Genomic DNA, 26,439 nt, shown 5'->3' with positions numbered 1-26,439 from the left:
GTGGGATTCGGCTGGCACCTTTTGCACCTCCCCTACTCGCGGGGAAACCCGGTTTCGGGGATCCGGAGCGACGTGGGGTGAGTGGCGCGGTGCTTCAAATTGACTGCTTCTTTCACGGAGTGAAGCCGCATTGCTGTTGCCGGAGAGCGCTGACTTTTTCCTGTGGACAATTCGATTTTAAAACAACTACCCGTGAGTAGAACAGAAAATTGGATTTTTAAACGCCTTAATTTGGTACCGAAACGGGGAGGTTTCAAACAGGAAGTCCGCCTTCCCCTTTTGTAAATAGACTGGAGCAAAAAGGCTGCAAGCTAAAGTCTTGGAAAGCTTTTCATAAAGGATTAAACTTCCATCGGCTAAAATCATCAAACCCCCCTTGGAAGCAGGAGAAGAGGGGGGAATTTTTAGATCGCGTAAGCCTGCAGGAGAGAGTGAAGAAAGTCAAATTACCACCGCTCTGAACCTGGAAACGGGCTGCTAGTAGGACTGAAGTTTTGGATATGTTCATTGACTGTGAATAGATCGTTTGTTGACAGTAAGTTAAAGAAGAGAAATACATTGTTTCCATTGTCTCCTACATTTAAAAAGGAGTAAATGTAATTGAAAATTGAAACTAACTTTATTGTTTGAATTGTGCTTAAAAGGATTGATACAAATAGAAATTGTTTCCCCCTAGAGGAAGCCTTAGAAATTGTTACATGAGCTGAGCGGGGAATTTCCAGCTGTAAGAGAAGACCATGAGAATCTGGGATTGACCTTGGACTGTTAAGAATGTTGACAGAAGAAGCCTTAGTGGTTGCATTATGTAAGATTAATGACTCACTGGAACAGCTCCATAGGAAGACGGATGTGATGATTATAAAAATTGATAACTTGGAACAAAAAGTGACTAACTTGGGACAAAAAGTGAATATTAATACAGAAACTATTCAGGAATCGATACAGGGATCTACCTTGACATGGCAAATTGAGGAGAAGGCGGGGGAGAAAGTTGTTTAGAGCCCCAGCCTCACAGATGCAATTTGATGACTATAAGTGGATGCCTTTTATGACTGAATCTAGAGAAAGCCAGACTTTGAGGATTGGAGCCCCGCTTGGACTGGATAAGGAAAGTTGGACAGATCCCTTCATGCAGGGATTTATCGACTTTTGGGACTTGGACTTGGGTCAGGAGGAGACTGGAGTTGTGGGGACTGCCAGACTTGGAGGAACTTTGAAATACGACTGGAAATATCTTGTGAATTTTAGTTTTAACTATGGAGATTTGGCTGATTTGTAGAGAAGGAATAAAAACATTGCTAGGTGGGAATTTCCTCGAGATTTACTTTTCAGCATCAAAGGAAGGAAAATAAGAACAAGATCAGGAGAAGACAAAGTAAAGTGCATGTATAAACATGAAGAAGACTCGCAGAAGGGACTTGGAAAAGAGTTAAGAGCCTCGGACAGAAGATCACCAGGTTGATGGACTATATGGAATTGACGGAAACGACTGGCAGAATCTGAGACCAGGGAGAAGAGACGGTGGAAGAATATTGGAAAAAGTTAAAAATCTATATATGGAAATAATGTAAAATTAATGAATGTTAGAAAAATGTTGGAAGGAAATTATATGGCTTTAGTAGAAATGTTTTAAGGAATTAAGCATAAATAAGTATTATAGTTTTAATGGAAAATAAGGTTAAAATATGTTAAGATAACCATATGACAGAAAATAGAAAAAGATGGAAAGGATTTGCTGAAACAATTAATAGAAATGGAATACAAAAAGGGAGGTGAGAGGAGGTTGATGAAACAAGGGAATGAAAGAGAGGATATTGAGATGGTATGATGTGTGTTTTTTGAACTGTTTTTGCTTTTGTTTTGTTTAATGTGTTAATGTTGTGTTGTGTATTGTTTATATATTGTACTGAATGTTTTTCTTCTTTTTTCTTGTTCTTTCCTTTTTGTAAGGTTTAAAAGTAATAAATATTTTTTTAAAAAAACAGTTCCAGGGATGAAATTGCTTGACAGCAAATGGGTCGTCAAAGCAAAGACAGACCAAAATGTCAAGATAGTCAGACACAAAGCCAGATTGGTAGCCAGAGGTTTTTCACAGATACCAGGAGAAGACTATCATGAGACCTACTCACCCACCATGAGATATGAGAGCATTAGGCTTATGCTCAAACTTGCTGCAGAAGAGAATCTACACATTTCTCATCACGATGTGAATACAGCATTTTTGTACGGAACCTTAGGTGAATCACTTTATATGCTTCCACCTGATGGCATACAGGTAAAACAGGGATTTGTTTGTTCTCTGAAGAAGTCCCTATACAGTCTCAAACAAAGTGCACGATGCTGGCAGTCTAAACTCACTGAAGTGTTGTTTTCTCTAGGTTTTCAGCAAGGTAAAGCTGATCCATGTGTATTTGTCAAAGAGGAAGGGCAAAAGAAGCTGTATTGCTTATTTTATGTTGATGATATTCTTTTCTTTTGGAGGGATGTCAAGCTGTACAATAGCGCCCTAGCTCTACTGAAAGAGCACTTTGACATGAAGGATCTTGGTGAGGTAACCAACTACCTATATCTGGAAATAAAGAGAGACCAAGATGGTAATATTTTAGTACACCAGTCACAGAAAAATGCTGTTAACCAAACTGAACCTGATGGATGCTAACCCTGTAGACACACTGATGACAACAGGATATCAGGTAGATGATACTGAAGAAGCTTGGTCATAACGGAGATGCTGACAAATATATGTGGCTGGAAGTATTTGGTACGAGCAAAAAAGGTGTGGTCCAGATATCACAATCAAATAAGTCTGGAAGGATTTTTCTAATTCTTCAGTGCAGAAACCAAAATTTCAACAGTTTGTTAGGGGTACCATATTTCAAACAGTGAAAAAAAGTTGGGTTGGTTTTTTTAGTTTTGCCAAAATCGTCCCCCAAAAGCCATTTCTGGGCTATTTTTAGATCAGACCTCTCCATTCTGAAGGAAATCAGCCCTGAGTGCTCACTGGAAGGACAGATCCTGAAGCTGAGGCTCCAATACTTTGGCCACCTCATGAGAAGAGACGACTTCCTGGAAAAGACCCTGGTGTTGGGAAAGATGGAGGGCACAAGGAGAAGGGGACAATGGAGGGCGAGATGGTTGGACAGTGTTCTCGAAGCTACCAGCATGAGTTTGACCAAACTGCAGGAGGCAGTGGAAGACAGGACTGCCTGGCATGCTCTGGTCCATGGGGTCATGAAGAGTCAGACACGACTAAACAACAACAAATATAATTTGCCTAGTCACTACAGTCAGTGGGATATGCCTTTCTGCACATCTCAGCAGCTCAGCTGATGGAAGAGGGGCAATAATATTTTGCAGCACAAAGGATGTGGTACTGCTGTGATCCATTTTGCCATAGTTCGCTTGTCACCAATTGGTAAACTAGTTGTATGTATAGTCCTACCAACTGGGAAGGGCAATCCTCATTACCTACAAAGTGATTATATACACACTGTGGGGAGGTGTCATTTTCTGGATTTACCCATCACCTGTTTGGGCATCATATGCATGCTGTATAAAGACACACGAAGGAATTGGAATTGTGCCCATTGGCCCAGACTAACCTCCATGCATCCATCATAAATTCTGATCCGATAGGCTATGGATTACAATGAACATGTGGAAAAGGGGGCAGTGGGTGTAATCCTGCTCCTATGAACATTTGAACACAAGACCTGTGTTGGCTTCTGTGTCTTGACATTAGGTGTTAATTGTATTCTAATTGGCATTTCAGGCTTGGTCTTCTTTCATACTCTGACTTTGCTTGTCGATGTCACTATTCATTTTGTTCCTATTTGTTTGCTTTTATGTAGGGCTTATTTCATTGTATTTCTGCAGCTAATGAGGCCAACGAATGCCTTCATTTTCTTGGAGTTTCTGACATTTGCTTCCACATGGTTGTCAGGTTGACTGCAATACAAAAGGAATGTGACATATTCAAATATTGCTGAGATGGCAAACTCAGCAAATTACTGATGGGCAAACTAAGGTCTATTTCATATAATTATTCTCCCTGGAATTCTGTGATTGGTAAATGTTGAAATAACACCACCCAGCTCCCATTACTGCATGCTAAAGATCATCTGCTCCCCTCAGAATAAGAATAGAATCCAAGAAGCACAAGGTGATATTGATTGTTCATTGTACAGAAGTCCTTGGCTATGATGCTCCAAGGTGAAGATATTTCATGGCTCATATGTGATTCCTTTTGTTAGCAAGGTGGGAAGCTGTTCTCTACCTATATTTCTCTAATATAATATAAAATTTAGAGTTTGTGGAGACAGGCATTGTGAGCAATATCACCAGTGAGAGCATGCAGAGGGAAGCCAAAGTTCCTTATCACTTCAACCATACACTCCAAATGTATTCTTCTCCCCCCCCCGGGGGAATCTTTATTTTCTGTTTCCTGCCCCAGGTACATTGCAGTCCATACTTTGTCCATGTTGTGTTTTGTGTTTTCCTTCAATCCTGTACCTGCAAACAGATAATGATATTTTATGCACATTAGCGCACCTAGCACACCAGCAGCCACCCTGTCAGGCCTGCTGGAGGCGGTGGCCGGCTGGGCCTTGGAGTTCCCTAACCTATTGGTATTGGGGGACTTCAACATCCATGCTGATGCCACTCCCTCCTCACAGGCTCTGGACCTGGTGTCTTCCATGGCGACACTAGGGCTCTCCCAGTTTGTTTCGGGACCCACACATCAAGCAGGCCACACGCTGGATTTGATCTTTGGCGTAGGTATAGATGTGATCATGTCTCCTTCGATGAAGGTGCCATGGTCTGATCACTACGCTCTGAAAGCCAGGATTGACTTTCCACCCCCACCCTGCTTAGGTGGCGAGCCGATTTGGGCTCACCCGCAGAGGCTGATGGACCCTGATAGATTCCGCCAAGCCTTGCGGGACCTTGCTCCCCCTGGCGACTCATTGACTGAGCTTGTTGAGGGCTGGAATATCCAGCTCCTGGCAGCCATCGATGAGATCGCACCTAAGCGCCCTCTGCGACCCCACAGAAACCGGGCTCCCTGGTTTACCGAGGAGCTCCGGAAAATGAAGCGGGACCTCAGACGGCTAGAGCGAGTATGGCGGGGTGCCCGTGACAGAGCCTCAAGAACATCTTATAGGGCTTTTATGAAAACCTACGAGATGGCAGTGAAGGCCGCTAAGAAGTCCTATTTCTTGGCCTCCATTGCCTCCGCTAGCTCTCGCCCGGCGCAATTATTTAGTATAATCAGGTCTTTAACGTCCCTTGAGGGACAGCCAAATTTAAATAACAATTTGACACACAGCTGTGAGGCATTTGAGAGCTTTTTTGCGGAGAAGGTCTTGTTGCTCCGCCATGACCTCCCTGCCAATTTGGATGCAATAAAGGAACTGGAGGCCCCTCGACTGTCCTTGGGTCCAGTATTGGACCACTTTGATTGGATATCCCCCGCCGATGTGGACAGACTCCTCCGAGCTGGAAAGCCCACCACCTGCCCTCTCGACCCGTGCCCGTCTTGGCTGATTAGAGCGTGTCCAGACGAGGTGCGGGCCCTCCTGGGGGATATCATCAATTTGTCCCTTGGCACGGGGACATTCCCAGGGGAACTGAAGGAGGCAGTGGTGCGCCCGCTCTTAAAGAAAACATCATTAGATCCTTTAGATCTATCCAATTACCGCCCGGTTTCGAATCTCCCATTCCTGGGTAAGGTGATTGAGAGAGCGGTTGCCGAACAACTTGGTGGGTTTCTGGATGAAACATCGGCTCTGGATCCATTCCAGTCCGACTTCCGCGCTGGTCATGGGACCGAGACGGCTCTGGTTGCCCTAACAGATGATCTTCGTAGACAGCTGGATCGAGGCGGGTCGGGGCTGCTGATTCTTCTAGATCTGTCAGCAGCTTTCAACATGGTCAATCATGAACTCCTGGACCACCGCCTTGCTGACGTGGGGATCCAGGGCACAGTTCTTCAATGGCTGCGCTCATTGCTCTCTGGTCGGGGACAGAGGGTGGCGCTTGGGGGGGAATTGTCATCGCGCCACTCCTTGGTGTGTGGAGTACCTCAGGGTGCGATACTCTCCCCGATGCTTTTCAACATCTTTATGCACCCACTCGCCCAGCTTGTCCGGAGATTTGGGCTGGGTTGCCATCAGTATGCTGATGACACCCAACTCTATCTGTTGATGGATGGCCATCCTGACTCGGCCCAGACACACTGACCAGATGTTTGGAAGCTGTGGCTGGATGGTTACGTGGGAGCCGGTTGAAGCTAAATCCTTCGAAGACAGAGGTCCTGTGGCTGGGACGGGGCGATATGGGATTGGGGGGGCAACTCCCATCTCTTCCGGGGGCGCAATTAGTGCCAGCACCACCCGTTAAGAGTTTGGGTGTAATCTTCGATAGCTCCCTCTCCATGGAGGCGCAGATTACAGCTATAACAAAGGCGGCATTTTTTCATCTCCGCCAAGCTAAGCAGTTGGCTCCTTACCTTTCTTGCCCTGACCTAGCCACTGTGATCCACGTGACGGTCACCTCCAGACTGGATTATTGTAACTCGCTCTACGTGGGGCTGCCCTTGAGACTGACCCAGAAACTCCAGCGGGTGCAGAATGCTGCAGCGAGACTCCTTACGGTGTCTTCGCTGCGAGATCACATTCACCCGGTGCTATACCAGCTGCACTGGCTCCCGGTGGAGTACAGGATCAGGTTTAAGGTGCTGGTTTTAACCTTTAAAGCCCTATACGGCCTAGGACCCTCGTACCTACGGGACTGCCTCTCCTGGTATGCCCCACAGAGAAACTTACGGTCCTCAAATAAAAACATCTTGAAGGTCCCAGGCCTCAGAGAAGTTAGGCTGGCCTCCGATCTGGTGGAGCACTCTGTCACAAGAGACTAGGGCCCTGCGGGACTTGACATCTTTCCACAGGGCCTGCAAGACAGAGCTGTTCCACCAGGTCTTAGGCCAGGGCACAGCCTGACTCCCTCCCTCGGCAATCTTCGCGGAGCTCTGGCCCAATGGTTGACAGTGGCTTGATTTGAATTAATTTTATAATGAATGGTTTTAGAGAGTTGTTTGTGCTGTACTTTTGTACTGTTTTATTGTTGTTAGCTGCCCTGAGCCCGACTTCGGCTGGGGAGGGCGGGATATAAATAACATTATTATTATTATTATTATTATTATTATTATTATTATTATTATTATTATTGGTACTATGTGCAGTTCATATGCTGATGCTCCAGAAATCAATCCTGCAGAACTGGGTTGCAGTTCCCTGACACACTGAAACTGGAATTTTATACCCAGTTTCCTGTGAGTAAGCCTCATTGAATTTTATGGTACTTACTTCTGGGTAGACACATAGAATTGCACTGTGTGAGATACATTAGCAGTGATGTAAATCGCTTCTGGGAACACAGGTCAAACTAGATGTTACACAGGACATATATGTAGCTATCTTCTGCATTTTTTAATTTAAGTGAAAATCTGCCAGTCCACAGAAGGACTGTGGGGTGCTGGGTACCCACAGTGTGGGGCCCAAGTCAGCACCCCTGCCCACTGACAACCCCCGAGTATGATGATGCTGTTTTAAAGAAAGCCTGGCATGGTTTCTCTTGACACTTTAGTGTAACATCTACTTTGGCCCTTGGTCTGCTGGACTACTGTGGCAATCAGCTGATTGATGAGGAGCTGGTGGAAATGGCAATCCTGCTGCACGTTTGTAGGCGCCCCAATCTCTGTTTCCATTCATGTCTGTTTAACATTTATCTCTCTGTCTCAGACAGAGAACAGTAACATAAGAAATACAACCTGTTCTGCAACAAATTTGAAAAGACTTATGGTAGCTGAACTGAAATTGACAGTGATAAATATCCTATATTGGTTAAATAGTCCCATACTGTGCCGTTGTGTATATGGAAAGCCCTGTCTTGTAAATGTATTCCCTATGACATTCCTGTCCCAAACTTAGATTTTTCTTTCTTTAATAAAGAATGTCTGCAGAATGTATTGACTTGCAGTGTCATCACGAAAGTGCAATTGAATCAAGCCCCGCCTGATGGCTTGCAGCTGTTCTGAGTTGATAATTATGCTTGATTAGTATTGATTCACTAAGAATAGAAATCAGCAATGGTCTTGGTTTAGATCAAGAGCGACATTTTTCTTCTCATTTGTAGCTATCACATTTGTACAGGAAGAAATACAGAACTGCATATCCCTACGGCAATTGCAGGCTATATGGGAACCATCTGACTAGTGGGTGAAACCAATGGCCTGTTGGGTGCTTTGGAAAAAAATAAACTTTGCCCTTCAAATCCAGTTTGTTGATGGCATACAAATACATATAAGCTGGGGGACGTAGTTTAATTTGGGGGCAACTTCTGCTGCTGTTGTCATCAGGTTTCTCCTTGCAGAGCTTACACTACCTGAAATGGGAGTTCAGAATAAATTATGATTTGCTCCATTTTGTATGTTTGTATAATACCTAATCCTAACATGTATATCTAGACTTCCTAAGCAGAGGCCAGCGCAAGATGGTTTATAACAGTTTAAAATAAGCATTACTGTATAACAAAAACAATTTAAAATGCAATAAAACAATGGAAAGCAGCGGAAAAAACAGCAAAAAGTAAAAACATGGGCAGCACGGCAGCAAAAAATCCCTGCAATGAAAGAGCTGCAGCAGGAGTTCATCTCTGGAACTCCGTGCCACAGGGCAACACAAGGCTAACAGGGCTTGGGCAGGGGGCAGACAGCCTCCAAGGGAAAGGCAGCTCTCAAGCAAGAAAGCTCACAACAGACACAACAGAGCAACACCCTTAATTTTGCCCCCCCCCCATGTTGCTCTGTAGCCTCCCCACAGCTCGGATGTCAGGTTAGAGGGACCCCTAAACAAGAGTCTGGGGAGCTATTTCAGCTCATTTGCCCCCAAACCCTTTAATTCCTGCATAAATGTTAGATGGCCTTTGGCGAGGTCCAGCTGGGATTTTCTTACCTTTTTGCTGGCTCTTTCAATAAAAAACTAAGCAATGTAAAGGGAACATGGGAAGCTGCCCAAGCTCAGACCACTGATGGATTGATCTCAATATTGACTACACAGGCTGGCAGCAGCTCTCCAGGGTTTCAGGAAGGGGACCTTCCCAGTCCCACCTGGAGGTGCCACAGGGGATGGAACGTTTTGCATGCCCAACGGATGCTCCGCTGCTGAGCTGCAACAGAAGGAAAGAAGAAGAGCAGCTGCGCATTCCAGATTCGGGGGGGGGCTGTTAACCCAGCAGCGCCAGGGCCCCCGAAAGGGGCTCCTTATGTCTCTTAAGTGTTTCCTACCCATCATCTTCCTCTCCCTCCCTCTCTCTCTTTCTAGAAATAAAAATAAAAATTGGTCCAGTAGCACCTTAGAGACCAACTAAATTTGTTCTGGGTGTGAGCTTTCGTGTGCATGCACACTTCTTCAGATACACTGAAAGAGAAGTCACCAGACCCTTATGTATAGTGGGAGGGTGGGGAGGGGTATTACTCAGAAGGGTAGTAGGAGATGGGTGATTGACTCAATAGGTATGGTCAACCTGTTTATGACTGCAATTAGTCCTACAGGAAAAAGCAAGGGATAGAATGCAGATAACCGAAAATAGTTTTAGCATGTGTAATGAGACAAGAATCCAATATCTCTATTCAGACCAGGTCTCTCCATAGTTTTCAATTTAGTAATAAGTTGTAATTCAGCAACTTCTCTTTCAAGTCCGTTTCTGAAATTCTTTTGTAATAAGACAGCTGCTTTGAGATCCAGTATTGAAAACTATGGAGAAACCTGCTTTTTCCTGTAGGAATTGCATGCTTGGCTGGTGGGTGCTTGAGAATGGGCCTTTTCAGTGGTGGCCCAAGATTTCTGCAACTCCCCAAAGAGTTATGAATGACCTCGTATAGGTCTTTTTAAAACATATCTTAACCTTTGTTTCAGTTTGTGCTGGATTGAGGTATTGTGCGCTGCATGTTTATACTGTTACTGTTTTTAGATTGGATTTAGGCTGTTTTTGTGCATTCCCTATTTTAAAATTGTTGTTTACCAGTTTTTGCAAGCTTCTCTGGAAGGGCTTTGCCCTGATAGGTGGTATATAAACTCCTCAAATAAATAATATATGGTATGAGTACATAGCAAAGGGATATGCTTAGATCAACACTCAACATATTCTGTTTGCCTGGATTTTGAATTTAGACGCTCATACGAGCTTCTTTGCTTGCGGGGTTTGCAATGCTTACAAATCCATTCTGTATTTTCTTAGCAGTTCTATCATGATAGAATCTGAAGTTCCAACCCAGGTTTTATTTAGTCTTTCAATAAGGTGTGGCTCTCTAGTTCAAAGGCCTTGTGTCATTCGTAACTTAAAACAGCTCTGGTTGGCCAGGAGGCATACATGGAAATTTGATCTTGTTTCCAGTGCAAGAGCCTTAAACTGAATATTAAAAGTGTCTGGGGTTTATGGGAGTTGTGCTCCCCAACATCTGGAGGGCACCCAGTTGGGGAAGGCTCGCTTAGTTTGTCCCAAAATATATAGGAAGGAAAACAGGACTGGCCTGGCCTGAACTCAAGTCCCCATCAGCACAGGAGAAGGCCGCTGCCCAGTTCCAAAAGGGTGAGGGTAGGTGCTTTGTTGAACAGGAATTGTGGTGCGTTTGGGTTTTGACCTGAAGCCCTGTCCTCGCGAGATCAAATCGCAGAGCTCAATAACTGCATCTAGAACACAAGGAACACTGGGCACCAGTGGAATGCGATGGCATCAGAAGACATCAGTTTAGAAAGAAGGGTGGATCTTTTTCTTTAACTGTAGTGAGTCAGAGTTCTACGAGAAATAGGTCAGGGTACTGAGCTTGGGATGGAAAGGGTATCAAGCAGGGGGCAGACCTGCCTCTGTGGGGAGGGGCCGCCCTCTGCTGGGCTACCCTGCCAAACCTCTGAGGACAGTGGAACTGCCAAGAGGGCTCCCTCTACTGATCTCAACACCTGAGAGTGTCGGAAGCGGTCGGACAGATATTTGGGACCTGAGTCATTTAAGACTTTGAACACAAGTGTGAGCACCTTGAATTCGACCCAGAAACAAATTAGCAATGGCAATCAGTGCACCCATTTTAACACAGGGGTGAGTTGTAAGAGTTGTAAGTAGAACCCTAGGCAGCAATAATTTCCTTCTTTTCTGAAATGATTCTGTATTCATTTACAAAGAAGGGAACATGTCAAAGTGTCCTTGCGTCCATTTGAGAATTGCCAGACTTCCTTCTTGGTTAGTTCTCTGGCACTCTGTCCCAGGGATGCTTTGCCCCCCATTGGAGGGGGGTGGCAGACCGAGTTTGACACCATGCACACGTGATGCCCGCCACTGCTGCCACTGTTACTACTGTATTATTTGCCATTGGTATATATTTCATTGGGGTGCAACAAACATTTTGGTTTTTTAGTATAGGCATTCTGCTATTGCAAAAGTAGTAAAAGGAATGGCTGTACTAATCGTAACAATGATGGTGGTGCGTAGACAGAAAAGCACCGTGCATGAGGCAGGAAAAGTCTTGACTGAAAAAGCCTGTTGTGCGTTGGCAAAAATGTGAACGTATGTTGAAAAGCGGCCATATGATTCTTTTGTACCAACAAAGTCAATGGCATTAAATGACCAGCCATCCAAGTACTTTTACTTAACTGCTTTTTAGATTGAGTAACCATTTGTCACTCTTGAACCTGTAATACCACTTCTCATTCACTCTTGTTCCTCTATGGTTTAATTTCCCTGCACAAAGATTGAAATGGTGTCCCATTACTAATACCTGCCAGTAGCCATTTAATTAGTGTAATTAATTATAAAGCAATTTATTAAAATGTAACTTTCAGATTATTCACTATAACCCACAAACATATACACATATCCTGCCCTTACCAAAAATTGCAGAACCATTAGGCAGTATGCAGTGGTGCAAATTAAAGCTGCTGAAATAGTAGATAAATGGAACTGTCATAGATCTAATTGTTAGGCAAAGTTTTAGCTGAATCCACTAGAGTGTTATTAGAGTTTTCAGACACAAAAACAATGAATCACCATTTGTTTTCCAGTGTGTTTTGCTGTATATGAAAGATAAGGTTGTTATGGCCGACTAAGGGGCTGCTTTATTAAAGACTAATTTTATGTACCGGTAGTTAAACATAGGGAATGCACCACTGTAAAAACTGGGCAGTGGTGTATCTCTGAAGAGTTAAAACTCAATGGATGAATTTCAGTTATATTAATGGCTTTAATGTAGATTTAAATACCACAATGCAATATTTAATTAGATCTAGCAAGAATGGAATTTCATTCTCTTGTTTGGTCAGTAGAAGGTGCTCTGCTTAAGATGGCCTATTTGTTAGTTATTCATCTTAAGAGGATACAATTGCTTCAACAAAGCACATTTGAACAGATTTGAAAAAGAACTTTTAAAAATATATAGGGTCGTAGTCAATGCTATTTGTACTCAGAGTAAGCCTACAGATATTAATAAGCATGACTAATGATGAGCTTTTGGTCTAATTTCTTGGGAACTATATGGGAACAACATCTGTGCTTGTTATAAGCACACTGTTGAACTTATTTTAGGGACTTAACTAGGGTTCTTTGAAAAATAAATCTGCATCAGAGTCTTTATCTTTTGTAGCTTTGAATCAGGAAAAAACATCTCAGGACTACACAGCTGCTATTATAACGTTGTAAGTGTGTTATAAAAATGTGGCACCAGATGGCGCTGTAGAGCTCAATGGCAAATTGCATCTATATTTTTATAATGTTTTTAATAGCATTTTCATAGCGTTTTTTCTATATCTGTAGATATCTGTATCTATATCTTCAGAGCAATGGAAGGAAGGAGGAAGTACGATTCTGTAGCCAAAGTAAGTAGAATTACTTATTTATAGTTCAGCTTTAGAATGAACCTTTATTTCCTTCTTCCTGTTCCTGAATCCGTTACGTTCTTTTGAGAGCGATGACCCTTGAAGGATCTGTCTGATGGATTGGACAACTCTAAATGTATTGTGCAAGTGCACATTTTTCATAGATCAAACAGACAGACCTACTAGCTCAAGATCAGTGTGGTTTGCATGGCTCTTTCATAACCTTCTTTGCACTTGTTAATAGACATTCTGTTGGCTGTCAGGGAGGGATAATGAAAATCAAGCCAAGCAAAGACCTACAACCTCACTCCATCGGGGATAGTTATCTGCTGCTAGAATTGTCTGCAAGGCTAAAATCAGCCATGCCCACATTACTCTTCCCCCTTTCATTTTTTCACAGCCAAACATGGTCAGAGAATAGAACTCTTCACAAATCTGTTGCTCATCTGCCAAAGCAGCTTTCCAGAAAGGCTCCTCTTCTATCTAGATCCTTTGTAATCAAGTAGTGATTTATTAACTAAGCAAGAGAGAAATATAATACATTACCTTGGAATTCATGAATATGTAATTCTGTTCAGGCATAATAATGGATCACCATTTACCAGCCTCCTCCTTTCTTGTGAGCATTGTGATGTTCATTTTCTCTTATTTATGTCCCCTTGCATTCTCCCTTTCTGCAACTCCTTAAAAAAACAATAATCCAGAATGTCTCTGAATCAAAAGCCCTACTCCCAAAATTTCAGTCTATTTTCATAGTACATGTTAACTTTCCTTGTCTGGACAAATACAGTATTATGCTTCCATTCAGGCCACACATGAAAATTTGCATAAAATACTGAAATAAATGCATATATACCTTCTAGTCTAGTACTTACTGCACACCAACATCATTTAAGCACAACACACAATTACAGTTCCTGTTTAACCACAGGTATAAGAATCAAATAATAATTAAACAAACAAACAAACAAACAAACAAACAAACAAACAAACCACGTATAACACATCATAGTTTAAAAATAACCAATCTATATTAGGTTTATATGTCCAGCAAACCTTGCTAGTTGGTTGGCCTAAAATTGTCCGTGGGTTGTTTGTGAAATACCAATAAATATGTTTTGTAGAAGCACTGTTAAGAAACTCATATTGCCTGGCAGGTGAATCCTAAAAGAAGACATTCCTCATAGCTTCATCTTATACTTCACCACAGCAGCAAAACAGTGGTCAGTATGGGGCACAATGACAACTAGACGAAGTGGCAGGGAACAGGAGCAAGGTGAGAAAATGGCCAAAGAGGCAGGCCTTTCAGGACCGCTAGAGACAAGATATTCTTGTTCCATTACATGCAGACAATCGAGAGAGAGGTGCCTAGTTTCCACTGAGGTGGTAAATGTGTGTATGAGCTTTACCTTGCTGGATTACAAATTGAGGTGCAGATTATTTAAATATCTCTTGTGCACATCAGCACTGTGCCTGGCAAATTTGATGCTGGCGGGGGGGGGGGGGGTTCTAGCTTAGCCTTCTCCCTGCTGACTAGGCTTTTGGGTTTAGGATGCCCTCTCCCCGGTCCTCATGCAGAGGAGCATTCAGTCTATGGTTCTCTATCAGCAATTTGAAATGGTACAATCCAAACTTGGCTTTACTCCCTCAGCGACAGCAAGGGCCAAATAATCCTTTATACTCCCCCCTGCGTGACACAGTTTCAGGGTGTGTTGACAATGTATAATAAAGCAGGGGGCAGGAGGGCCCTAAGAAACAAAAGCAAAACACACACAGTGCCATTCACAGACAGCAATGTTTATTCTGGCTTTAGGCTGCTTTGGAAATAAGATTTCCCTCCCCTTCTAGGTCAATGCAGTTATGCTAGTTTCATGGCCCCTATTGGCTAGTGACCGTGGCATCTGCATGGTATCCTTTTGGTCATTCCCAGGCCATTTTGTGGCCTACTGTTTCTTCCTTCGTGGTTCAGCAGTCCCTACCGTACTAATCAAGTAGTGCAGCACTCCTCTAATTCTTTAAAATGGAACAGCAGAGAACTAGTACAGAGTGGGAGGGGTCAGCAACTGGAGTGTCTGTGCCAAATCTATCCCACCGCCACCCATTGCTAACCAAAAAGAAAAAGAAATGTGCAAGGTTACCCCACTACCATGGGCACAGCCAGTATTTTAGTTAGGGGAAGCAGGACCTGTGGGGGGGGGGAGGACTTGGGGGGGAGAACCAATGTGATTGGTTCATTAGTTAAGTATTTCTATTATTTTATTTGATCTGAGGGGGGCAACTGCCCCCCCTTGGCTTTGCCCATGCCCACTCTCTATAGACATGTAGCTATAACTCTACGGGTAATGTTTGAATTTCCAAAAATCGCCTGGATAAGCCCTGCTTTTGAGCAAAATTGATTTAAAAGGACAGAAGTGAGGCTCTCTTTCAGATTAACATAAAGCTCACAAGGACATTCGCACAGCGGTCTTTCATTAAGCTGCTCTTTCATGCTCAGCTTTGTCCAAGAAACTCCTTGTCAGACTCGTACTCCAAGGATCCAGCACTCCTGTTTGAATTACTGGCAGGGTGATTGGCCAGGGAACGCTACCATTATAACTCGTGTCAAGCTCTGCTTGAAAATTGCTTGGGATTAAATAAGAATGGGGAGGGAGGGGGAGGGTCAGGGGGAAAACGGATCCCATTGCACGGCCCAGCCACTCCATGTTATTGTTATCTGCCCCCCCCCTTTCTGGATAAACTCCCTGGATGCTAGCCTGACCTTAGAGTGGAGAGCGAGGCTGGAGCAGCCAGAGGCAGCCCTTCCCTTCGCAAAGAGGGAGGATCAGTTAAGCCATAGATTTGTATTACACACACTAAACTAACAGAAGAGACTATTTACAAGACTTCCCTAAATGCTTAAATCTATTTTGTGGACAAAGGGATTTTAAGTTAATTTATTTTGCCAAACGAATAATTTAAAGCAAGTTAGCATTTTGTTGACAGAATTATGATGAAATTCATTTTGTCTGCATAATTGATTGGACAGATAGCAGAATGCATTTCCTCCGCAGAATGAAGTATGTGCAGCAATTGTCAAACAGCATTGCCTCGGTGCTCTCAAATCGGTCTGTCAACAAAATGAATACAAAATCCTTTTGTCCACAACCCAAGGGCAGGTGTTAATTATTTGGGAAATGGATTCCAAGCCAAATTATCCTCTGCTGAGCACTGATAAATTTTTATTCTATGGGTGAAGTACTCTTCTGCTAGGCAAACGTTAATCTTGCAAACAAATCCCTTTGGAATGGAATCGCATTGTGCCAGGCTCAAGATTGGTCCATGAGTTGGTGATCATGAGGAGAAGAGATCTCTGCCTCTGACTGTCATTTTGTCAGTGGAGTTTTTCCCAGGTGGTTTGAAACCTGTTAAGTTTCAGGCTCCAACCTCCCAGATGTGGACAATCTGTCACTCACTGTGATGGTTTTGCTAGATTCTCTGTCAATCAAAGTGCTCCTATTTGAAGATAGAAGCTTTAGTTGGTGGGCAATGCCGGTGGTGGTCTCCTATTCAATGTCAACAGATGGCAGCATGTATAGCCATTTGATTCATTGACAGCAGTGTCTGCTGGTGTTCTTCCAGAGCCATTGAAAGGAGGTGGTTTTGCCCAAACAGTTCCACAAGGACTGGGATTCATGTTCCTTAAATACTGTCTGTCCTTATATCTTTTGGGGGCCTTCGGGTTTTAGAAGCCATCTTGTTGACATGCTGGAAAACTGGCATATTAGTGTTTAAAATAACTAAAATGGCCTTTAAAGTTCATAATTTTTTTAAATTAAATTGTGAGATTCAGATTTCAAGTTCATGTAACTTGTAAGTTTTATGTCTGTGAAATCTATTTTGTCTCTAGTTTGCATATTTTGATTTGTTGTATTGGTGTTGGGTGTGGGCAGGTAGGAACAGAGGACTCATATTATCTCACATTTGCTGAATTTGTTCATTAAATCGCCACCGGAGGCGGGACACAACTAGCAATAATTAGCAAAGCATGTTTTGTGCTGAAAAAGAATGTGCACTGAATTATAGGGGACGGGTTATGTGGTTGGAGATGAACTCATTTTTAGTTCCTTCTGATACAGGCTTCTAAATACAATCCTCTTCCATAATTACTCTCTCTCCTGTTGAGGGTAAAGCAAATCGGTTGTGTCAGCCTCCCTTGCTGCTAAACCCAGGCAAAAAAGCCATTAATGACTGCAACATATGTTGCTGTTTTCCAAGCCATTGGGACCTTCATGCATCTGTTAGTACTGCAGGACTCAAGACATGATTGTTAATATCATCATCCCAACATCCTTAGTCAGCAGAAGTGCAGAACACCCCCCCCCCAAAAAATTAGCATGTGATATGTGTAAGATACTGATTAAAAATGTTGTGTTGAGAATAAAGGTGGAAAATTAAGCAAGAAACTAGAAATTATGACTAGGATATATTTACTTAATGAAGTTTACAGAAGGAAAATTTCCTTTCCTGTGCATCAGCCTGTGCCACCCAGGCTTACTGACACACCCATTTTGCTCAAACTTCTGCCATTGTTTTAAAAAGCCACTTCTTTCCTTTCAGTGATCCTCCCCCCTCACTGCACCCCCCTCATTCTTCCTCCTCTTCCATTCCTCAGCTGCTTCACATGAGCAACATAAAGGATGTGGATCCTGCAGATATTTCCCAGTACTTCACTCAAACCTCTGCCATTGTTTTAAACCATCACTTTCCCCCTCTGTGTTCCTCCCTTCTTGCTCCCATGCCTTGGCCACTGCTGTTGTGGACCTGCCTTCACTTTTATTTCTCTATCCGGCCCCTACTTCATGTGAATCCAGGCTTGTGATGGGGCACTACAAATCATCCAATGGGGACTGTGTGATGACATTATTATATTTTTATTATATAGAGAGATAAGCACCAGTTATGGTCAATAGATTGCTGCATGGGGGTGGGGAGCAGATAATTGGAGCCAGTAAATCCTGTTGGCAACCCAAAATGGTTGGATGGGATTGTTAACCATGTGGAATTGTTGTTAACAATGGAATTGCCCAAAGAAGGGGGCACAAAAACACTGAGGAGTTTGAACTGAGCCCTGTTTTCAAGAGTGCAGCCCCTGAAGGGGTATGCATGAAGGATGTGGGTTATAAAAAACATGTCAGAGAACTACAGCTGGGAGCTCAGGGTTGGCTGGTAAAGGCCCAGCTGGAAGGGCCACCTCTGTGTGTCCCACTTTGATCGGTAGGGAACCTGAGATGCCCCTGCTTTCTTTAGGCATGCATCATTTAAGGAGGACCAGCAAAAGAACATTCACAACACCTTGTAGGATTATGTATTCAGTATATCAGCAATGTGAATAAAGGTTTGTGGGAGGGGAATGATAATATGGGCTGTCCTTGCACCATTCCTGCGCCGGTTTCATCTGTAAGAGCGATGTCTCAGCATCTGTTGTCTTGCGACTGCTTACAATGTGAATCATAATTGCCTCCTGGTTACCTTATGCTCCCCTTCCATCTGTTTATTTTATCACACTGCTGTTCTAGTGCAGCATCTGATGTGCAAAAATCCTCTGGAGCAGAAATTATGTTTGGGTTATTTGTGTACAGTTGCTAGGGCAGAAAGGCACAGAGACTTGTCCCCTCTACCGTTCCCCAGGCACTGCTGTAATTAATTGTAGAGGGTCTGGTTCAAGCTTTATGGTTTCAGGTGGAAGTTTTGGATGATTAAATACATAACACCCCCCCCCCCAGTGTCCCTATTTTCCAGGGATAGTCTCGGAATTACAAAATCCATCCCAGCTTCTGATTTGATCCTGAAATGTCCCTATTTTCTCCTCCAGCGCCACCGAGCTCAGGGAGAAGGATAAGCCTCCTGCGTCACTCCTACTGGTCAGATCCTCTGCCCATTCAGGAGCCATCAGATACTCCAGCTGGATCCGAGGGAGCTTGTCACTTGTTGGGTCAACAACATAGCCTTGCACCTGCTGTGCCTCCAGCCCTTGCCTTGCTTGTGTACTGTACTGATTTTTGTTTTTTGTTTTTTTTAAGTAATATTTATTAAAGTTTCATAAACAATAAAAAGCTTCAAAATTGAAACATAGAATATAAAAACCAAGAAAAACTACAAAAATGAAAAAATACAAAACAAAACACATAAGAAGTACACAATAGAGGACAGTTGACAAAATAGAAAAGAAGAAGAAGAAACGCCAAAAAGAAAAACAGAAAAGAGATTAGTATTTTCATATCTTATACTTCATTCACTAGTTTCTTGACCTCCTCACACCTCCCTTTTTGTATTCCAGTTCAGGTATTTAGTTCAGCAAATCCTTACCCTCTATCATCATGTACTGATTTTTGGCACACAATGTGATCTGCGTCCGATTCCTTCATCCAGAGAGCGCCAGGTCAACCATCCATCTTGTGCTTTGCTTGAGATTTGCAACCTACTAAAGAGCCTAGAATAGAAGGTGATGGTAGTAGGTAGCTAAAATTGCTGGGTTTTGCATTGTTCTTATTCCACTGGAATAGCATATTTTGACATCCAAGGAAGCTCTGATTGGTAATGGTGATGTCAGGGAAATCACATTGCAGTATTAATGGACTGCCCCTTTAAGTAGCTCTATTAAGCAGCAAGCAAGTATTTCTGGGTGACACAGATCCACATTTTCATGGTAATGGAATCTCTAACAAAACCTCCATGATCAATTAACTGTCCTGTTCAATTAGAAAAGAAAGATATCACCCTCCTCCCTTCTGCTGAAGGTGTCCTTGGTTACGATTGATGCTGCCTGTTGCGGTTCTTTCTGGTCACTAATTGTGGCCAAGAATGACACCTGCAGAGCCCAGCACAAACATCTGAAGTACATTGGGTTTGGTGGGGAGCACCTGTGCCCTTAAGTATCTGGTTAGCTTTGTATCTCCCCCTCTCCTCAGCAAAAATGGGCAGCATGTCACAGCCACACCAGGCCCACAGATGGTATGTCTCACTAAGTGATGGTCTTGCAAACAGAGCTTATTTTTTTACACCCACCCTCAAGAGGGCTATGCTCCAAAAGCTATTTTTAATACAAGGCCTCCAGAACATGCAATGCTGGAGAGCATCTCCAAGCTTGTACAGAGTTCCTTTTAATCACCCCTGAGTTAACAGAGGCAGCTCCCAGACATCTGGAATTCTGGCTAGGGCTTTCAGATCCAGGGCTGGCCCAAGACATTTTGGCACCTGAGGCAAAGCACAAAATGGCATCTCCCACCCTGCTAGGGAAGAATCTACATCAGGAACAAGGAGGGAATAAAGATCTACATTAGAGCTGCTGCCTCTGTGGATGCTGCCGCCCGAGGTGGTTGCCTCACCTTGCCTCGTAGGTGGGCCGGCCCTGTTCAGATCACATGATGTGCATTCCATACAAGTTTGAGGCCTAACACATCATCAAAAATGGTAAAAAATGAAAAAAGTGCCTGCACAAAATGGCTACCATGGGCAGTTCTTTGTACCAGAAAGTATCATCACACAAAACATGACTGATTATAACCACTGCATTGACCCTCATGCCAGGGATGCATATAGCCATTTGGCAATTTTTCTTTAGTGTATAATCCCAGAAATGCTCTTTCCCTGCTCTTAGATATCTCTGCACCACCACTGCTACCTAAACAGCCAGGCTATCTTTCTACCTAATGAACTACATTTGTTTCCAAGCATTTGTGGCTCTTCATTATCAAGTGGATGTTCATTGGTTGTGTTGACAAGAAAAAAACAGTGTGATGGATTAAATCTTGGGAGAAGACAAAATGAGCCCGCCTGAATGGAGCTAGTCAGCAATTGATCAGTTTACCCAACATGTGGATTGCTCTCAGAGATAAAAAAGAACCATTTTTCCCTTTACAAAGTAAAAGCACTCAGTTGAATCACCCAAGCTTATTTTCAGGTTCTGTAATACTAAAAGGCACCCACAACCCATTAATTTACAATTTAGAGATGTTAAGGAAATTAAAAGCATAAATCATATTAAATAGGGCTACACAAAAGTTCAACTCCAGCTATTTTGCTTACATCAGTAATTTGAATCCAGGATCCAGGGCTTCTCCTGGACTTCTTCTTCCTTTCCTTTAAAGATATAGCTATTTGCAGGCCTATCCCAAATACGGCGACCAGATAGCAGCACAGCCAGCCAGCTTTTATGCCCTGCGAGTGGACCAGACCAAAGACTAGCCCAGCCAGGTCCCCACTCTTCTGGCCTCTGAGCAGCCCATGTAAAATTTAAAATGACTGGTGAGCAATCCCACCAGCCCCTGCAGCCGGCTGAGTCCAGTACTGATGTCAACTCCCGCCACTGTCAGAATTAGGGTAAGCACCCTCCCCCAGCTCTTCATTATATAAAATGCACAAATAAAACACACCAAAGACCAGAAACTAATTGGTTGCCACTGCAGTCCTGCTAGAATTGGGGTTGCATGTTTGGACTGTCTTGCCCCAGTTAGCAACCTGACCACTGAATTCTGCACCCTCTGCTGTTTCTGATCTGTCTTCAAAGGCAGCCCCATGCATATAGCATTGCAGTAATCCAACCGAGAGACTGCCAGAGTGGGCAGTGCAGTTGTTCATTGGAAACGGGATCCTTCAGAAGGGAAGCAAATGGGTCTCCCAACTCACAGCCCTGCAGCTTAAATTTGCTCTCACCAATTACAGCAATTATACTTAGAGGTGTGAGGGTGCACTTGAAAAAAACATTTTTTAAAAAAACCCCCAAAAGGCTTCTGAGCACATTGATTTTGTAAAAGTTCCCTCTGCTATATTTCCTCTATTACCCAGCCTTGGAATAAATGGGACCCCATAAATGGGGACATCACACCTGTCATTAAATGCAAGGAAGCTTTATAGACTTTTCTTGGCAATTGCTGTAACTGCTCATGTATGCAAAGCCTGACACGTGTGAATTGGCAATGTGGTGCATATTTGGTCATTTTGTCCAGGTGGTGCTCATCTGTTTCAGTGGAAAAAATCAAGATAGGCATTAAAAAAAGACACAAAACTCTTGTGCTTCTTTTTAAATATTGGAATTTCACAGCCATTCTAGTCTAAATATGTCAGCTAACCCCACAACCTGAATACTATCGGTTGATACCATACACCAACTCTTATACAGCCATGACTGACTCCCAACTCCTCTAGCTCCAGGTCAGCTTACTTGATGTGGAACCTGACCCTCAACCTGTCTTAGACCATGTCATCTGCCTCTGGTGTTTTTGACCTTTTGCATGCTTGTGCCACAATTGGAACCCCAGTTGAGGCCTATCTTAAAAACTGGCCGCAGGCGACAGGAGTATTTTCTCCAGAATAGACTAGAATGTTGAGGGATCCTGGTGGATTTCTCTGAGACAAGAGCAGAGCAATGGAGTTTGATATATAGTCTTGATCTTTTGCCAAGTCAAGAAATGGAGAGGGACATCCCAAATCAACTGAGGAAAATCGGGATCGAGGTGGAGGACCTGCAGCTTGTAGTAAGTAGAATTACTTTGTTACCTTAATGTGTGATTTTAGCAATTTCTCTCTATGGTGCGGTTCTTCAGACGATGGAAGCAGATCTGTGACTGATCTTAATTTTTCACCTTCTAGGGCTGAAAGTGTTTGAATCAAGGTGAAAACTAATTTCAGTCCAGTTGTGTCCTAGTCTTAGTTGTGTTATGAATCAATCTGGAAAATACATTTTAAAATGTTTAACACCCTGAATGCTAGGAGGTCTTGATTTCAAAGACTCAGTTTTCATTTAAAACAGAACTCTTTTTAAAGATCAGCCAAAGTTGGGTACTCAAAATGTCTAACAGCTATTAAAAATTTAGACTGTATCCTGGAGCATGGTGCTAATAAGCATTCACTGCCTCCAATTTCAACATGGATGATTCAAGTGATCTAGTCTCATCAGTCCTTTAGTATTTTATATATTTTTCAAATGCAATTGGATACCCTAGTACATTATGCAAAATGAAATACAAGATGACAGTTTAGAAATCCATTCATCTCAATTCACAGCTTTATAACTTCCTGCTAGCTAAATGATATCAACACTGCTGAGATGTCAGAGTGGTTTAGTTCCAACATGATAGCAGGGTACATGTGAAAAGTGTTATGATGAAAACTGATGTCTTGAAAGCGACACAACACTTGCGCAGTGATCGTCATGGGCATTTGATTTTCAAATGCATCCTTTACAAATTGAGTTGGACAGTCCATTTTGTTACAAATACAGAAACGTTTCCATTTTTGTTATGAAATAAAAACAGGCCCTTGTGTGTTCTCTGTGCTAGATTTGGTATTAGGGAAATGTACACTTTTCATTCAGAAATGATGAAACCTGCAATTTCTTCTTGGAGGGATACAATCTATTTCAGAGAAACAGACCAGACAAGAAAGGAGGAGGAGTGGCGTTATATGTCAGGGATGTGTATACCTGTGAAGAGATCCAAGATTTAGAACCTCAAAGCCAAAGTGAGAGCATTTGGGTCAAAATTAAGGGAGAGAAGAATAACAGTGACCTCATTGTGGGAGTTTACTATAGATCCCCAAGCCAAATGGAGGACATAGATGATGCCTTCCTGGAACAGATGGCCAAGCATGCAAAAGGAAGGGAGATAGTAGTAATGGGGGACTTCAATTACCCGGATATTTGTTGGATGTCAAACTCAGCCAAGAGCATAAGGTCAAACAGATTCCTCACTGGCCTTGCAGACAACTTCATTGTCCAGAAAGTGGGAGAAGCAACAAGAGGAACAGCCATTTTAGATCTGGTCCTAACCAATGTTGATGACCTGGTTAGTGGGGGAGTCTCCTTCTTTGGAGGTCTTTAAGCAGAGGCTTGACAACCATATGTCAGGAGTGCTCTGATGGTGTTTCCTGCTTGGCAGGGGGTTGGACTCGATGGCCCTTGTGGTCTCTTCCAACTCTATGATTCTATGATTCTTCTAAGATTATGAGTTAAAGGTAAAGGTAAAGGGATCCCTGACCATTAGGTCCAGTCGTGGCTGCCCCTGGGGTTGCAGCGCTCATCTCGCTTTACTGGCCGAGGGAGCCGACATTTGTCCACAGACAGTTTTTCTGGGTCATGTGGCCAGCATGACTAAGCCGCTTCTGGCGAACCAGAGCAGCACACGGAAACACTGTTTACCTTCCCGCCGGAGCGGTACCTATTTATCTATTTGCACTTTGTGCAATTATGCAGTGTTAAAGTGTGACATGGTGGAGGCCAAGGGAAACAGAGGCTCTTGTACAGAATTGTATATAGGAGAAGAAGAAGCTAGAGAACTTGGATTGAGCAGGATTGGTCTTTGAGTGGGGAGGAAAGAATCATAGAATCAAGAAGGATTCCTCAAGTCAAAGAAAGGTCGGAAGATCTCAAGTGCTCACTGAAATAGCAGGACTTCAATCCTTCTTGGGTCTTCTCTGAATATGAGCCAACTGAGAACTGGGACAGACTGTACTTGGATGGGTCCAGGTATCTAGCAAGTTGCTAAGCCTATCCTCACCACCACTTCAAAATCATGAAATCTGCCCAGATTGTAAGTGTTCAAATAATGAAAAGGGTTGCAGGAGAGAGAAGAGTTAAAGACCTATACCAATGCAGCAAACTCTGACAGGTAAATGAGAAGTGATGTTTACTTTTTAAAAATAGCAATACATCACCTTCACAGTAGCCTGAAGATGTGCAATAATAGCTAACCAGAAACTCTCCATGCGCCTAATGTGGGGGAATTTATTGTGCGACTGAATTTTCTGTTACATTTACTGTAGATGTGCAGCTAGAATGATCATTTTCTGAATGTGAGGCAGTTACTGCTTCTAACATTTCGTTTCCATTTAATAAAATGATTGGGAAACCCGCTGGGTTTTTTTATTTTTATTTTTAAAAAACATGTAATATATAGGAGCCCATCAATGACAGCAAAAGAAAATAAAACCCAGTGTGCCTCTGTCTGCTGTATGTGATGTTGCACACAGAAAGCAAACAACTGTCGATATAACTGCAGAATCTTGCTCAAGCATGAAATGCCTGAAGACATGATCACACACTTCCCCTGGGTTGGAGTGGCTTTTCACAGGCACCAAGCAGAACCCAGCCGCCCCCCCCCCCCCGCTCTATCGCATTAACCACAGGCGTGCTGGTGTGCTCCATTACAACCTCAGCCATTCTTATGCAACCAGCAGCCTGCCGCTCTAGGGTCCTATCCATGGTACAAGAAGCTCGCAGTTTACGCTTGCTTTACTTACGAGACCATAACCTTACATGGATGTGGCTAAATAAATAAGTAAATGACAAGCTGGGGAAACTCACAGTTCTCTGCTCTGCATTTATTTATTCACCCCACCTTCACACCTAGCAGGTTTTCCTTGCTTACAGGGCTTTGGGCAGGGAAACTGAGGGCTCTGACAGCATCCCAGAGCCTTCACACCACCTTCCCAAAGCCCGGTAAACCCAGTGTCCCAGAGGGTGGTTGCCTCCTTGCATACTGGAGTCTGGCAAGGTTGTGGTATGGCCCTGGAAAACTCTCAGGACCCTCCTGCGATCTTTCCAGCTCTGGTAAGCAGCCCTCTGAGTTCACTTTCAGACTTCCTCAACTGGTGACACCCTTCGTTTTGGCACATGACACTGGAATCCATTCATCTTATTGACCTTTTGTTCTGTCTTCTGAGGAGCTCAAGTCAGCATCCATGTGCATTTATTTGCCAGAGAGGCTTACATATCTGACCTAGAAAAGAATGAATCCCTGAGTGAGGAATAGGAGGAGGAGATGGGCCACCAAACTCTGTTGGGTCAAGTTGCCATCACAGCTTTGCCTTAAAGAAATTTGAGGTGAATTTGAGGGTTCTGCCTCAAACATGTGATGTTTTTCAAGGAATGACAGGACTTTTGACAAAAAAACCACAATTGCTCAGGAGGCTTCTGTGCAAACATAAATTGCTACCTGAAATGAAAACTGAACATATTTGAAAGTTCCTCCTCAAACAAAACGTCCAAGGAAATTTTAATAAAGACAAATAATTGTTGTTCTGGCACATCTCTGCATTTGCAGCACTTCAGAAGCAATCCACTTACTATGTCAAAGAGAAAGGATTGTGACCAGGTATATACCAGAAACATATTAAAAAATTGCAAAAGATGCTGAAAAAGAAGAAGACCATGACATATCTTAGTACCTGTAAAAATAAATTTAAAAATCCCAGCAGCATTGTTATATATGAGACAAAAATGATATAGAACATGAGCTGGGAGTTCAGCCAGCAGAGAATTGCTGTAATCAATTGCAGCCACAACAAAAGCATGAGGTCTCAGGCTGGTAATACTCTGAGATGGAGAAAAACAGCTTTAGAAGTAGGTCTTTAATGTATTCCTTACAGGTCATTAGAATCAACAGTGACACTGAGTTTCTTGACAGAGTTGGTAGATAATAATTGGATATTAGCCATAACATTCACAAGAATCAATAAGTAATTTTGGTGGATATATCAATGC

At 43.1% G+C, this 26,439-nt stretch overlaps 1 protein-coding gene across 10 annotated transcripts in view; it reads left to right on the top strand.

Moving 5' to 3' along the window:
* LOC310693432 (uncharacterized protein) overlaps positions 1-26,439 on the top strand; it is a 126,667-nt gene that overhangs the window by 24,390 nt on the left and 75,838 nt on the right. For 4 of the 10 annotated variants that reach the window (XR_014519164.1, XR_014519165.1, XR_014519168.1 and 1 more), the window contains 2 exons: positions 12,862-12,923; positions 22,363-22,435. Coding sequence is in view for 1 of the 10 variants with exons in the window: in XM_083475466.1 (XP_083331592.1) it covers positions 22,363-22,435 (73 nt within the window). In the remaining 9 variants the exon portion in view is untranslated. Of the gene's footprint in view, positions 1-7,282; positions 7,334-10,869; positions 11,155-12,861; positions 12,924-14,080; positions 14,200-19,335; positions 19,405-22,362; positions 22,436-26,439 lie in introns of those variants that run through there. The other 6 variants (XR_014519166.1, XR_014519167.1, XR_014519170.1 and 3 more) reach the window with 5 other exon arrangements.

This window comes from Podarcis liolepis (assembly GCF_965112155.1).
Source record: "Podarcis liolepis genome assembly, chromosome: 1".
In the NCBI taxonomy this organism is placed as follows: domain Eukaryota; kingdom Metazoa; phylum Chordata; class Lepidosauria; order Squamata; family Lacertidae; genus Podarcis; species Podarcis liolepis.
The sequence above is the reverse complement of the archived record's forward strand: the minus strand, read 5'-3'. Positions and strand labels throughout refer to the sequence as shown.